Below are 16,223 nucleotides of genomic sequence, written 5' to 3'. Positions count from 1 at the left end.
GGGGGGGGGGGGGGTGCAACAAACAGCATACTTGGATTCAAAACTGGTTAGCAGTTTTTCCCAACACTGGTCCCCAAACTGACCTGCATGTTTTCAGTTCAGCAAAACGCTGTCAATCAGCCATCAATTAAAATCCTGTGTGCTGAATTAAGGAAATGTCTAAAACCTGCAGGGCAGTGCCTGGAGAACCAGTATTGAAAAACACTGGATTCGACGTTGGTGTTTCAATCCATAGAGTTCTACCACAAAACAACACTGACTCAATGAATGTCTTCAACATTAGTTAATTGGCTAGAATTGGATGATTGTTTGATAGCTTTTTTTTTTTTACCATCAGTCATCACCCTTAACCATAAATTCAACCTTTGTGATCATAATTCAACATTGAATTAAAATATTTTGCCAAAAAGTCAACAGCGAAGCAGCTGTGTGTTTGGGCCATCCCACTCGTAAATAGTGGGGGTGGACCGCTCCACTCCTTGTAAGTTGCAGATGTTTTTGTGTCAATATATCACAGACAGTCAGTAAGAATTTTTATGGAAAAGTATGAAAATGTACAGAAAGGAATCACCACCCACTATCCTCTACAGTGGTTATTTTAAAATGTGAGAACCCCCATTCACTAATAAAATGCTCTGACCCAGAGCTCCGATGAGGAGGAGGGGAAGGGGTGCGGCAAAACAGCTGACATTGATTCAACGTTGATCAGATGTTGATCAGACATCAGCATTTCATTCATTAGATTTCAACAACAAAACAACATTGATTCAATGACACAGTTTCAACATTGGTTACTTGGCTACAGCTGGATGATTGTTTGATGGTTGATCCACCATCAATTGTCGACCTCAACCAAAAATCAACCATTCTGACTATAATTCAACGTTGAATCACGCAGAGACGAAGTGCTGGGCAAACTTCCACTAGTCAACTATTGCGCTGCTAGTGGAGCTGAACTTTAGCTCAGTGCTTTAGTTTTTTACTAACTAAACCAGTTTTACGCACTTTGCTTCCTCTATGATTTTCTGAATAAATTATAAAACTCAAATTTACTTCAGATTTTGTAAACTTTCTACTGAATAAATTTTAACATCTTTGTTGAAGTTTTGTTTATTAACTTAAAAATATTCAATCAAATAGATGTTTATATTCATGCTCTTATTTTGAAGTGAAGACTGATTTTGCAGTAGTTCCATTTCCTCAACTCGTTCGCTTTTTTTCTCAGCAACTTCATATTATATTTTCTTCCTGTATTTTTATTGTTTAAAGAAACAGACAAGATATAAACATAAATACAATATCCAAGGGCATTACTTGATATGTTAATTGTAATGTGTTGGGAATAAATAATTCTATGTTCCTCCATCTTTCTGTAGATACTTTCATGCTCTCATACACACACACAGAGCACTCGCCCTCAAAGCTAAGGTTAAAGGAAATGACACGCTAGGGAACATGGTTTAGATGGAGACCAGCAAAGAGAATTACAAACTGCTGTTAGGAGCCATTTTGCTCTGTTAGTCCATAGCATGAACAAATGGACCAGCTGTATTTCAGTTGAATTCATGAGTTCAACTCACTGACTCTTCTTCACCCTCATACATAATGGAGAATGGATAATTCAATGTCAAAATTAAAGAGAATAGATTAGAATTGATTTACTTTATATAATAAACAGAATTATTTTGTCTTTTGTCAAATTCAAGAATAGTAAAACTTTATTACAGGATAAAAATATAAGATAATATGGACAAGGGCAGATATAATTTAAATGGCTTTTGCATCTGATCTTGATTTTAAGGACTATGTAAATTGAAGATAAAAACTGGAAATTCAGTTTTTGTTGCAGATGTTTTTACATCTGAAAATCAAATTTAGCTACTGTAAGCAACAAAAAAGTTCATATAAAATTTCTGTCACTAATCATTCAAGTTAATTTATGTATCACATTTCAGCAAAAAGGCAGATCAAAGTACTTTACATAAAAAACACAAAAATACAAAGTCATAGAAACACAATGAACAACTGAAACATTAGATTATTGATTAATGTTTCTTTTATTATGAATACAATCAACTGACCAGCTGGTTTTTAGTTATAATAACTGAAGCTGTGCATTCACTCTAGATCTATAACTCTAGATCTATAACTCTAGATCTATAACTCTAGATCTATAACTCTAGATCTATAACTAGATTGTTCCTCTTTAATAACTTCAGTTTCTGTTCAGAGAGTTTTGTCTTATCCACACATTTCTTTGTTCTCAGCATCTGTTCAGTGATTGGATGGGGTCAAAGGTCACCACCTGGTGACATCGTAATGTAGAGCTGTGTATTGTGTGTTGCCATGGTAGCTGATCTCATTTCCTGCTGTAGCCTGTCCCGGTGGGAGCATATAGATATTGAATGAGAAAGTCCTATGATGGAGCCTTGGGAAACCCCACATGTGACCTCTGAACTCTTGATAAAATGTTCCCTATATGAAATCCCAGTTCTTCAGTTCAGATTTGAACTAGGTCACATTTCTTAATTTTAAATAATACAGCCTTATGTGTTAAAGGGATTTAAACATTTTTTCACTGATAAAAGTTTGCCATATGCTTCAAAAATATTCTTATAACAATCCCAAAACAGGTACGTCTCACGTCATTACCCAGAATGCATTGCTGTAGAATTACAGGCAGTCTGTCTACAGTAAGCAGTAAATCATCTACTAAATGTTATTATTAATCTGTCAGGTTTTTTAGGCTATGGATGAATATGCCGTTGGGATGTTGATTTTTATCTACATCCATGTGTAGATAAGGGACTGAGCCGCCTGCTTTGTTTTTTCTGTTTCCAACAGATGAAGAAACCAACGCTAAAACCCGTCTGCACTTCCTAATCTCCAATGAGGGCCACCAGAACCTGCATGTGTCCCAGGCCAACCTGTGGCTGTATCTCCGTCTGCTCCCTGCTGGACCTGAGAAGGGCCTCCGGAGGAAGGTCACCATCAAAATTCACTACCAGGAGGCCGGGGCTGCAGAGGGGAACGAGGCAACGGGCCGCTGGGTTCTGGTGGAGAAGCGTGTGGACCTGAAGCGCAGCGGCTGGCATACGTTTCCCCTCTCGGAGGCGGTGCGGGCTGTGTTTGGGAAGGGCAGCCGGAGACAGGACCTGGAGGTGCACTGCGAGGGCTGTGAGACGGCCGGAGTGGCTCCGGTGCTGGTGGACCCGGGCGACCCGTCCCACCGGCCCTTCCTGGTGGTGCATGCGCGTCAGATGGACGGGAAGCACCGCATTCGGAAACGGGGCCTGGAATGTGACGGCACCAGCGGGGGGTTATGCTGCCGGCAGCAGTTTTATATAGACTTCCGCCTCATCGGCTGGAATGACTGGATCATTGCTCCGGCTGGTTACTATGGTAACTACTGTGAGGGAAGCTGCCCCGCCTACATGGCAGGCGTCCCTGGCTCAGCTTCATCGTTCCACACGGCAGTCGTTAACCAGTACCGCATAAGAGGCATGAGTCCGGGCTCGGTGAACTCCTGCTGCATCCCCACCAAGCTCAGCACCATGTCCATGCTCTACTTTGATGACGAGTACAACATCGTGAAGCGGGACGTTCCCAACATGATCGTGGAGGAGTGCGGCTGCGCTTGAGTCTGCCCAGCAGATTCTGTGCATGCAAGACTTTTCTGTGCAGAACATCATCTCCATTTATCCATATCTACTGAGAGCGCACTTCACACAGACCTGGTGTAATCCAGAAAACACAACGTAGATGTTGTGACCACACGAGTGTGTCGGGATGAAAGAGCGTGTCTTTTTCTGACTTAATGAAACACTTGCGTTCAGTGATGGGGTGACAAGCAAATTATTTTCACCAAATCACATCTTGCTCTAGTTCGCCATTTCTAGTCAAAAACTAATGGCCTATTATCTCCTCTGAATGAAGTTTTTTTTTAAAGCGCTTAAAGACAAAGACAGGATCAACCAGTGAAAATACTGGTGTCAGACTTTCTCCAACCCTCTTAAGTACTTAAAGCACAAAAGAAACTTGTTTTCTTAAAGTTCATCACCTTATACAATTCAGAACACCAGCACTTCTCCACTATGCAGACAGATGCAGTCTGACTGTCCTTTCTAGTGGAATTTGATAAGCAGCGCTTAACGCTCTGCAGCGGCGAGAAGGCCAGTCACAGGTTTCCATGCTGAGCTGCTGCTCAGCTTTGATGTAACATCACTTCTGGTGAAGGGACATCCAGACGAAGAAAAAGTCTCAGAGGTGCACTTTGCCTGATCTCCCTCCCTGGGGCTTGACAGAAGACAGCCTGCAGACTCAAAGACTAGTTTCTGCCAAACAGGTCACCACAGTGCAGTGCAGCACTTGCAGGAACTGAAATGCACACCCTGAATAGCACTTGTATAAAAATGCCTTCCTAGGGTACGGAGTGTCCTGTCAGGTTGCTGAACAAGTGCCACATGAGCTATGCAATGTGTAGAACTCGATAAAATCCATAATCAATTTGCTCCATTAGACTGAACTCTGCATTTTCTTTCTCTCCTTAAGTCATTTCTTTACTCCTCAACTGTTTAAAAATACTTGAAATGTGATCTTTCGCTTGCTTCCAAAGCGAATGATTGTTGTGATGTTTGCACTGAGACGAACGAAACAGAAACTGCCATTGAAAAGTTATTTTTGTAAAGTTAAATTGAAATAAGTTTCAGATGTATTTTACAAAATAAATGAAACCAAAGACGCCAAGATTCCAGCTGTTTCACTGAAACTATGAGGCCGTTAGTGACTGTTCAATAAATAGAGAAAGGGCCTATCACTGTATCAGGGTATGACAGACAGATGACAGATTTTCATTTTTCAGCTCTTTTTTCCATTCTTTTTTGTACAATAAACATCATGTAATTGTTCATCTTAATTATATATATTTTTTTCTATTTAATAAAAGTTATTTTTAGTTCATTTTGAATCATTCAAACAAATGTGTTCAGTACAGTTTATGTAATATAAATGTTTTCTTAAATATTTTAAAATATAAAAAAATGTGTGTCTTGTGTTTTTGTCCTTCTGACTTTTGCTTCCAGCAGGAAGGCGTTTTGGGACGATACCCACCTAAAAACAAGGGCGGGGTTCAAATCCCTGCCAGGAAAACAAGCAACACATTTTAGTCTTTGCCTGCACTGGTCCAGACATAAAACATTTCTACTCTGTCAGTTTGGTATGTTGATACAATTTTTTTCACCTAGTATTAACTTTTGTATCAAATTTAAATAAACACAAATTAAGTTTACAGGCTTTATCAGTCAGCAGTGAAACACCTACAGTGAGAAGGAAGCCATTTTAACTAAACACAGTAAACTAAAAGAAGCCATCAATACAGATTTAATACCAAAACTATTTATTACTTTGGGACAGACTATACAACCCTAGTTTATTTTTCATTTGTCCACTGGCTTTTTTATACACTTTCTGGTCTACATTGTGAACATTACCAATAATATTCATAATCCTGGCAGAACTATATTTAAAATAATGTTTATTCAACCAAAGAGCTTTTTTTCTGATGGATAATGAAATGAACATATCCTGAAATATAATACATTTGTCTCAAAATGTTTCCATCTACTTCAGTACAGACTGATATATTTTCCTGCAAGGCAAATAGCACATTAGGGAGGGACAGAGTTTAAAAACCTTTTACCTGCAGCAGGTCTGATGAGTCAGTGGAGCAGCAGGAGAGATTGCTCTCTTTTTCTCTTGGTGAAAACATGTCAGGTTTTTTTATTGACAGAGAAAGTGCCTGAAACGGTAACGCTTGTTTTTAATCTTCTCGCTGTCGCTTGTACTTTAAATAAGACATTTTTTACTGAGAGCAGGGGAGATGTGTAGCTGTCTTGTCATGCTTCCCAATGCATGCCAAGATCTCCCAGCTGGAATGTTAATGATGCTCAACTTGAGCTGCAGGCCATTAAGCATGCTGCTGCTGCTGCTGCTGCTGCTGCTGCTGCTGCTGCTGCTGCTGCTGCTGCTGCTGCTGCTGCAGGCCAGACAGTCACTCCTGCAAAAATCCCATTGTAGACATGCTTCATGTGCATTGTGTTCATATCACCATGGGACATAATGCTATGATTTAGCACACTCTGCATAACTATGAGCTCTTCCCAAATGCACACATAACTTCTTTATCAGTTAGAGCAAATGTCCCTCAGCCACCTCCCCCCGCCCCACACACACACATTTAATACTACCATAGGTTGAGGTCATGGCAGCTGCAGGTCAGTCCATCAGCTGCTTATCTCTGCAGTGTTTATTCTTCCAAATCAGTTTGCGTTTACTAATGAATTTATGAGTATTTGATGCCTGAGGCCAGGCATTCCTGCACTCCGCTCCAATCGGAGTCTGTTCTCGAGGAAAACACCATCAGCTGGATCCTTCGCCTGCCTCTGCTCTTTATCTGCGTAGTTGGATGAAAACAATCAGACCCAATAAAAGTTTCTTTGCTTGCTTCCAGCAGAAACACGACAGGATTAAGGGTGAACCTTCTGTCTGTTTCCACACATCATTCTTATTTTAAGGATTTATGCTGTGAGATTCTTAAGACAGGGGGATTATTCCTGTCATGTTTACTTTTCTACAACTCAAAGTGACATTTTGACCTTTGCAACATGGACTGTGACCCCGTGAAGCTCTTTCTTACTGGTAGGAGTAAAACAGATTCCCATCTTAAAGTGACAAACAAAACCCTTGATAGAACTCCATCCATTTCTTCTTTTAAATCTGAGTTTCTGTGGGTTAGGGTTAGATGATGATGATGATAATGAGAAACATGATCAGTTTAAGGTGATGCTTCTACAGGAAATATCCAATATGGAAGCCTCTACTAATTCAATCCAAAGTTTTGTCTTTTCTCTGTCCAAGAATCGATGGACATGAACAAACATGAACGTCTGCTGCAAATAATCAACGTTGGGACCAAAGACAGTCAGTCTTTGGTCGTTGGGACCAAAGATGCAGTGGGAGGATTTTTGTGGCTCCAGATCTACAGGAACGACTGAGGTAGGCAAGGACTTAGAGAAAGTATTGTGGTGGTAAAAGTATTTTCAGGTGAGAAAAACACTCATGTAAAAGTCTAATGTATGAAAAATGTAACCAAACGTGTTGCTTCCTTGGTCTCCATGACGACTCTGACATTTCCTGAAGAACCAGGATGGCAACAGGTGGACTCAGATCACGTTACTCGTAGCTGGACTCTGATCAGACAGCAGGTTGCAGTGAATTTTATGAAGGGGTATCAGTGTAACAGGGGCACAATATGAATACACACCACACTTTTCAGATTTGTCTTTGCTCCAAAAGTAGAAAGCCATGTCTTAAATTCTGTCACAAGGTGGTGTGGTTGGTGGTGAGGAGAGACGCTGAGACCCAGGTTATTGTGATGATGATGAATGATTTAATGGTGAAGATGCTCAAACAGTCCAAGAACAGGCAGCACAGCTAAATTGCCGGTAGCACTGAACAGGACAACATGCGAGCGAACACAAACCAGGACTTAGCAGTTCCACTGGAGAGTATAGACAGCAATTGACAAACTTAGACAAGGATCCGACAAGGAACACAGACAACAGGTGAGACTAAATACACTGGGAGGGTAATCACAGGAACAAGACACAGCTGGGATCAATCAACGGGGAAGACGCAGAGACAGACTCACAGGGAACAGGACTACACAGAAACTCAAAAATAAACACACAGAAACACGGAACATGACAAATTCCACTTAACAGTTGTGCAAATATATTGACATTGAAAAGTTGTAGAGGTACAAATATTTTGAAAGTATTTGGACATCCATCAACTTCCTGCATTCATCCAGACATCCAAGTTTTTTACAGAAATCTGAAGACAGAAGATAATCATATATAATACATTCATTTGTAAGTAAATCATGAAAAATAATGAAATCATCCTTTTCTGTAGAACTAGTGCACACAGAGCTGTTTGCATCTTCCATCTTTCTTTGTTTTTCACGAGTAATTTGGTTCAACTTTAGTCGTTTTGTCTAGATGTGACCAAAGTTTGATCCATGTTAATAACCATCAGCTTCCTGGACACGTTGAGTTAAATTTAGCTCCCTGCTGGTATTTTGGACAGATGGTGGAATTTTTGTGTCCTTTAAAAGGAAAAGGAATCTGAGTTCCTAAAGTTCCACCCTGGGACATGAAAGCAGAATCAGTGTAAACAGTCTGGCTTTTGTTTCCAAGGTTTCCTTCCCCATTGAAATGACGTCAAATTAATGTGACAGTTGGGAGCTGATAGGCTGGCAGTAACACACTGATACTGACACTGATACTTTGCAAACTCTACATCTAAAACATGTGTGTGTGTGTGTGTGTTGGGGGAATTCCCACCAGAGTGATATGAGGTGTGTATACAGATCATCTCTGACCACAAGCTGTTCCATCATCAGCGGCTGTGTCTCTCTGAGGGCTCATTATTCTGGCAGGTGCCTCATTGTTCCGCCTTTTTCTCAGGGATACTAAAAACACAACACCAAAATATGCTGCAGGGTTGGAGGACGGGGTGTTAGCTGGAGTCACAGTGAAAAACTAAACAAGCACCTTCAATGTTGAAGAATTCATGTCTAGAGCATTGCTCAGAGATGCTCTAAAAATGATGAGTTTTCCTGTAACTTATGCAGAAACATTTCTTGGCCTCAAATAGACTTTTTTCTTTCCAGTTGCAGTTTTTTCCCAGTTCTAATGAATTTTGCCTGGCTATGGTTGTTGATGAGTTTGTACCTTAGCCTCTGGTTGGTCTGTCTTTGTGTGACATCATGTCCTGTCAGGCTGGAATCATTCAACAAAAGGAGCTGTTGGTCTTTCAGAAAAACTTCGTCTCAAGGCCTTTGCAGTTTTTTACTGCAACATTTGAGCACCTGCATGCATTTTGCAGCAGTGTTGAATATGAGTATTATTTACAGAATTGAACATTAATCACTTGAGCAGTAGATCTTCCTACAGCACTGAAATGAAGATGACCAGACTGTAGTGAGGGTATTACATTGTCTTCAATGTAATTATTGTTAATTTGGGACTGAAGTTGGTTTACTATGTTAGAAAGCCACTCATTGTCTTCCTCTTCCTCTGTTTGCCTTTTTTGCTAAAGTTTCTGACTTAGAGTTTTATGCTGCAGGTAGCATCTGGGTTTAGCTGTTTACTCATCCATTATTAGCATATAATGTTGCTTAAATATGAATAAATACATGGTTGCTACAACTCTAATTAAAACTGCCCAAGGAAACTACATTTCAAGACTGAAATCTCAGTAGTGGATCGATTTGCTTTGACACAACATATTCTGATCATGCTCTGATCAGCTTATAGTGTTTCTCTTTTTCCTTTTGTATTTAAAGCATGGAAAAAGAATTTCCATCTGCATGGAAAAACATTTAACACTTGTCCATGTTTAAAAGGTCAGAATTTGCATTTCTAATAATGAATCACTCAAACAAGCAGACAGCTTTTAATATTTGTTACACAAGTTGTACGAGTTGCCATGATAGACAGCAAAGCAAAATGGATTTAGAAACATTAAAGTTAATTGTTTGCTCAAGAATTATGAAACATTAAATTTCACATTTGACTGTTAATGAAACTAGAGAGATGAAACTGTGGAAACATGAAATCCTGAAGGACCTGAAGTTTAAACAGCCAACACTCTCCTTACATGTTCTTGGTGCCAGCAGAAAAGCAGCCAATCTAACACATTTCTTAGTCATAAGCATATTTATTTCTGACATGCTATCAGGCTTTGAGTGGGGGGCCTTCACTCGGCATAGACTCATGTCTGGAAATTACCGAGATCAAAATGAATCTTTGGCACAGGATCAGGGTTGAGTGTGCCACACACAGTCTCTGATCAGCTCTAAATTCTCCGATGCTGCAGGAGAGGAGATGTTATCAGCAGTTACCCACCCTCTAAAGTCTTTTCTTTTTTCTCATCTCAGATTACAGCGATGAATAGAGTCCCCGGCCGGTGCTGTACCTTTTTCCATGCAGAGTACACAAACAAAGGCATCTGTTGTACTCGGCTGTCATTGTGTGTAATTTAATGTCTCATCAGTACTTTTATTGTTCACTCCTTCAGGTGCATTCTTTCATAATCCTTGCAGCCTTGCCAAGAAGCCACACAAGTTACTGTCAAAGACGAAAATGATTATTGTCTGTGATGACTTCAGGCAAGCACTTTAACTACACCAAAACAAAAACATGCAAAAATATTTCACTCATCTGGGAAATCTTTCAACTTTATATAAAAAACATCTGGCTAACATGAGCAGGCATGACTTCTAACAATATACAATTTTTAAGGAACAAATTATAAATGACATTTCAGTCAGTGTTTCCACTCAGCACAACCATAAGAATGAATGTAGCCAAGCTTCCTAAAATAGGGAGCGTCTCTGCGGTGGGTGTTTTCTAGATGCCACCAAAGCAGTCAGATGTAATTCCCCGTCACATTCCTGTTGCCTTACCTCATTCTCGTCTGACTCAAACGCCTCAGTTATCTCATTTGCTTCTCTTGACCACATACATATCAGCTGATGTAAGGCGGAGCGGCTGAGCAGCAAGTTGGGCCCGATAAGAACGGATCTGGTGTGTGAGCTGAACAGTGAAGTGGATCTCAGACAGAAGCTAAATTTAAAGGGTGAAATTCTCACTTAGTGTTGTTCTTAAATACTTTGGTCATGCTGGTTGGTTCAACACGATTTCTCATCTATGTTCCCTGAGACAGACTGTTAAAGAGGCTCCTGGAGTCTTCGCTAGGATTATCAATTATCGACCAATATGAAATTTAACTTTTCTGTCTAAAATATTAGAAAAAATAATTTAACAGATAAATGTCTTTTTAGCCCTGAACAATTGATGCCCATCAGTCAGGTTTCCATCCACATCACAGCACTGAAACTGCTCTTGTGAAAGTATCCAGTGACCTCCAGCTAAACACTGAGCGCCATAAAATGTCAATGTTAGTTTGACTTGACCTGAGTGCTGCATTCGATACAGATGATCATGATATTTTACTGTCCAGATTAGAAATTTGGGTTGGTATTTCCGGCATGGTGCTCGGCTGGTTTAAATCTTACCTGTCCAATGAAACTTTTTGTGTCTGTAGGAAACTTTAAATCCAAGCTGAATAAAATTATCTGTGGAGTTCCCCAAGGTTCCATCCTTTTCAATATCTATATGCTTCCATTAATTCAAATTTTACAAAATAATAAGACTGAGTATCACAATTATGCCAATGACACACAGCTGTACAAGTCTCTCAGCAGGAGATTACAGTCAGGTTCAAATACTCATTGAGCAGATTAATGTCTGGATTAATCTACCCTAACAAGCCTTTATTATGGTCTGTATTAGTGTTTGGACCAAAAGAGCATAGGTTGAAAATAATCACCCACCTTCAGTCTGTTGGGTTAAAATGCTCTGACAAAGCCAAGAATCTGAACTTTGATAATCACATCAAATCTACCATAAAAACATCACATTACCATCTAAAAATATTGCTAAAATCAGACGACTCATTTCCCCACAAGATTCTGAAAAATTAGTTCATGCTTTTGTTTTTAGTAGACGTGATTATTGCAACGCCATTTTTACTGGATTATCATAAAAACCAAGGAGACAGCTGCAGCTTGTCCAGATGCTGCTGCGAGACGCCTGACTAAAACAGAGGTCAGCACATCAGGCCTGTTCTGAGATCCTGCACTGCATCCTGTTGCTCAAAGAAGAGAATTTAAAATCTCATTAATGGTTTACAAAGCTCTGCACAATAAAAGCCCAGAGTACATTTCTGATCTTCTTCTGCCACTCAGACCTGTAAGATCATCAGAATCAAAGCTACAATTATTCAGAGTCAGATCTAAACATGCTGAAGCAGCTTTCAAGTTTTATCCTCCAACACTCTGGAATAAACTTCCTTAAAAACCTTATTATTAATTTTAATTGAATATTTCATTTAAGATATTCAATATTTAATCTATTTTTAATCTGCTTGATTTTTTTTTATCATCTTGTATGTTGATTTCAGTCTTTGTTGATTAAGCACTTTGAATTGTCTCTGACTGAACTATATAAATACAGTTGCCTTGCTTTGCCTTACCAGTCATTACATTTCTACATGTGGCTCAGTGGTAAAGCAGAAGCACCACATATGGAGGCAACAGTTGTTCCGGTTCAATTCCCTTTTCCTGCATCTCCCCTTGTTTACTGTGAAATCCCTCTGATCACCAAGTGTCTTTGTTTGGGTGTCACTTCTGACACACTCTGCCCTGCATTTCCTGCCTCTTCTTTGGTCACTCTCCTTTAACTACCATTCATCGTCTACTCGTTCGCCGACTGTTTTATCCAAGTGCAGAAACAGCAAGATGATTGACAAGACAGGCAAATGCAGAAGCATTTCCAGGATGTGATACTCCACAAAGAGCGTCTCTCCCCTGAGCAGAAACTCTGCAGGATGGACGTGGAGCTCCAGCGGACTGGAGTGGATCGGTACTTAGTGTCCTCACTCTGGTCACTCATTGGCTTTGTTTGGAGAATCATGTCACCGGATAAAAAAAGCATAAAGGACACACAAAACAACCCATCTGGTGCCTCAGTGTAGGATATAAACTGTAATTGAAAAACTCATCAGGGACTTTCCCAACCGCAGCTGCAGGGCAGAGTTTAGATTTATGGCCTGAGCCAGAGCTAAACCCGAGCCAAACTCAGTGCGAAAATCTAACCAGAATTATTTGCTTGATGGCCGAAGCGACACTGCTTACTCAAACGAAGGCAGTAAAATCTTAATTAAAATATGTCTGGTTTACTGCGGGCTCGGGCCTATAACTAAAGTTAATCAGTCGGGTTGTATCGGGTTGGATGTTTCTGTCACCCTGACCTTGGAATCTGAGAATCCTTACTCACATCTACACTAACTAACTTTATTTGACCCTCTAGTGGTTTGTGTCTAGTTCAATCAGTTGTAAACAGATTTCAGCTGGAAAAGCTGCATTTGGTTTTCTGTCCATCCTGCTTCCCTTTTTGTTTAAATGCAGCAGTTTGTAATGTTGGAAGGAGCAAGGATTTCATTATGATAATGACTGTCTGAACCATGTTGTGACTGGGAGAAGGCAGCCAGTTGTTAACTCACGGCGAGACGGCCGTGTGTTCGTTTGCTGACTGACTCACAGATGCTCCACCTCTGCACTGCAGATGCCCACACAGCCTGGAAGAAATGAGGAAACCACAAGCCTGGCAATTATTTACTGTAGTCCATGGAGGAAATTCTCCCCATGAGGAACAATGACAGTCTGATTCAAGCCTAACAAAGGAAAAGCTGCTTTTGGACTTTCTGCACTGACTTTGTCTTAAATGCTGTCAAGCTTCATTATTTGGTCAGGTACCTGGCCATGTAGAAACATTTTATTTTATGTGGCCATTGTCTATGATTGCACTAAATGCTTCATATATTAAGGAATTTTCTAACTAAATGCTCATAAATTGAAGCAAAGAAAATCATTTTCACTCAAGATCTCAGGTAAAAAGAAAATCCTAATACAGGAGAGTTTGAAAAAAAAAATTAAAAAAAAGAAAAGGGTTTTAGGGTTAAAAAAATAGCACACCTTATCACAGAGTCTCCCAACCTAGAAATAGAACAACATAGAGACATTTTCAAAGTGTGGTGAAGGGAAGATTTGAGGCCCTTGGAATGATTTTATTCAACCCTGACAAAAATCCATGAATGGTAGAAATTTTGCAAAGAGGTTCAGGGAAATCTTTGGCATTCACTTCATTAATATTTTTGCTTTCATTGTGTCAAATGGACCACAAATTACTCAAAAGTTATTGTCATGATTGGTGCAAGATTAGGACAGTTTAAATGGAACCAAACACAGCAGCGAGCTTCACTGCAGAACCTGCAGGCGACTGACTGACAACCAGGAGCTGGAATAGCAGCGAGCCGATTACTGGAGGGAGAATCAGCGGCTGATTGGTGACGAGCTGCAGCTGACGGCTTCCAGCAGAAAGGAAGAGAGAACGGCACAGAGAACGAGGACAATAAAACTGCAGCAGTTGCCAGAGGATTTAAATAGGACATCTGAAATTACTAAGACTGAAGAGACCAAAACTGAGCAAATCATGGGAGAACAAACTTAAAATATCTGAATTAACACATAAGATGAAGAAATAGGAAACAGAAGCAAAGAGTCCAAATGATACTGCAGGTCTGACAAACCAGTGCCAGCTAACACAGAGTGACCCGCAGGCTTTAGTCGTTACTGAGAATAGAACATTTCTTCAGATTTCAATAAAAACAATTAAAAAGGCAGGAAACTACTTTTCTTCTAAAGCCAAGGATAAACACAATTTATAGGTTTCTAATTCACAATTACTTACCTTTCTACAAAAAGTGTAGCGGTTGAGAACAGGAAGTCAGAATCACACCGGAATCAGGAATCAGGATCATTTTGTTCCTGTTCAAAACAAGAACATTTTTATTCCAGCAGCTCCTGGGTTCAGGTTCAGCTTCCTCACACACACCCTAACCAACAAGAACACACTACATAATCACCTTGGCAAGGAAAACTTGACAGACGTTACAAACGTGGGAATTAAATGCCCAGTGAGGTGCTGCTCTAAACATAAAACAATTAAACAATAATATATATAAAAACTTATGAGTTTACAACATACTTTTTAGAACATTTTCAATATTTTAATACGCAAACAGAAAAACGCTCACCTGTCCTCAGCGTGAACTGAGGAGGGCAGCGGGAACACACAGGATGTGACACAAAAACAGGAAGTAAGAAAATAAAAGCTTCTCCACTAAAATGAAATACAATTAAGAAACAAAGGAAAACAAATATTCATAGATGAGGGTGGATTTTTATACACGAGGAACCCTAAATAAAAGCAATATAAAACAGAAATAATATATAACAGACATTTCAATTCAAAGAAAATGAGTTTTGAGAAGGTTCATAAAGAAAAATAAAATAAATAAATAAAATTAACTCTGGTACAAAAGCATCCTTCTTTATTTACTGCATGAAAAATAACATTTTAGCTCATTTTTTAAAAATCCAAAATACTTTGCAATATATTATTTTGGAGTGATAAATTAAAAATAATAATCATAATACAGACCCAAATGGCAATTTTAAACTTGATGGTTTTACTCCATGTGGCAAAACATTTGTTCACCACTAAGACATAGAAAAATAAATCTATTTGTGCTTAAGGAGGACATGCAGACAGGGAAACATTTCAAAATGTTTTAATTTCCATGCATATGACTAAGCATGTGACTCCTGCAGAGGTAAATTAGCTCGTACCACAGCGACGTTGCCTTGACGACAACCTTGGTTAAAACAATCTGCAGCAGGAATCAAGCCCGTTACATAACGCCTCTGTTCCTGCTACAGTGTACCGGCCACTGCTCCTTAAAACAGACACTAGAAAGTTCACTGTTCACGTGTGTGTGTGTGTGTGTGTGTGTGTGTGTGTGTGTGTGTGTGCGTGTGTTCATCTGGACGTAAAGAACTGCGCTATTGTTTTCATTGAAAGGTGAGGGGGTCCAGGGTCCTGAAAAGCACCTCTCATCCAAACTCTTCCTTCTACACTTGACATGCACGGGACAATTCCTCCTGCTGGCCAGCTGAGCAGGACACTGGGGGGAAAGGACTGCAAGAGAAGGGCAAAGGAGAGAAATGAATATAAAAAGAACAAACACATCTGACCTAAGTTTGTAACCATACACCATAAAATAACAGATGAAAAAACTATTGTTTTTTCAGTACTGGTGTTAACAGGGTGTGTTTGGTAGACTGTGTGTTGGAGGTGAGTGGGTCCATTAGCAGGGTCAGGAATCTTTAAAAGCACATCCTCTAGAGCCTGGGGCATGCTAGGAGAGGAATACCAAGCTCTGCAGACAATTGGGTTGGGGGTGGAGTCACCGCTGCCCACCAGCCTTTTACCACTCTGACCAAAGGGTGACTACCAACATTACACTGCAGTGTTTCACCCAGGGGCGCAACTACACATTATTCAGGTGGATGCGAAAACATAAATCGCCCCCCTCTGTCCCCCAAGGAAGGTTGAAGGAGCGTGGAAAGCATACGCTCGCTCTACCCCCCCCCCGAGACGTGGATATGTGAAGGGTTAAACTTGCCACATTTG

General features: G+C 40.0%; 1 protein-coding gene across 1 annotated transcript in view; it reads left to right on the top strand.

Annotated features, from left to right (window-relative positions):
* The window catches only part of inhbb (inhibin subunit beta B), a 16,978-nt gene extending 11,973 nt beyond the window's left edge, over positions 1–5,005 (top strand). Inside the window, exon 2 of the mRNA XM_007565072.2 lies at positions 2,845–5,005. Coding sequence (XP_007565134.1) covers positions 2,845–3,641 — 797 coding nt within the window. The 3' untranslated portion in view covers positions 3,642–5,005. The remainder of the gene's footprint in view (positions 1–2,844) is intronic.
* Positions 5,006–16,223: the final 11,218 nt, after the last annotated feature.

This window comes from Poecilia formosa, unplaced genomic scaffold (assembly GCF_000485575.1).
Source record: "Poecilia formosa unplaced genomic scaffold, Poecilia_formosa-5.1.2 Scaffold172, whole genome shotgun sequence".
Classification (NCBI taxonomy): domain Eukaryota; kingdom Metazoa; phylum Chordata; class Actinopteri; order Cyprinodontiformes; family Poeciliidae; genus Poecilia; species Poecilia formosa.
The sequence above is the reverse complement of the archived record's forward strand: the minus strand, read 5'-3'. Positions and strand labels throughout refer to the sequence as shown.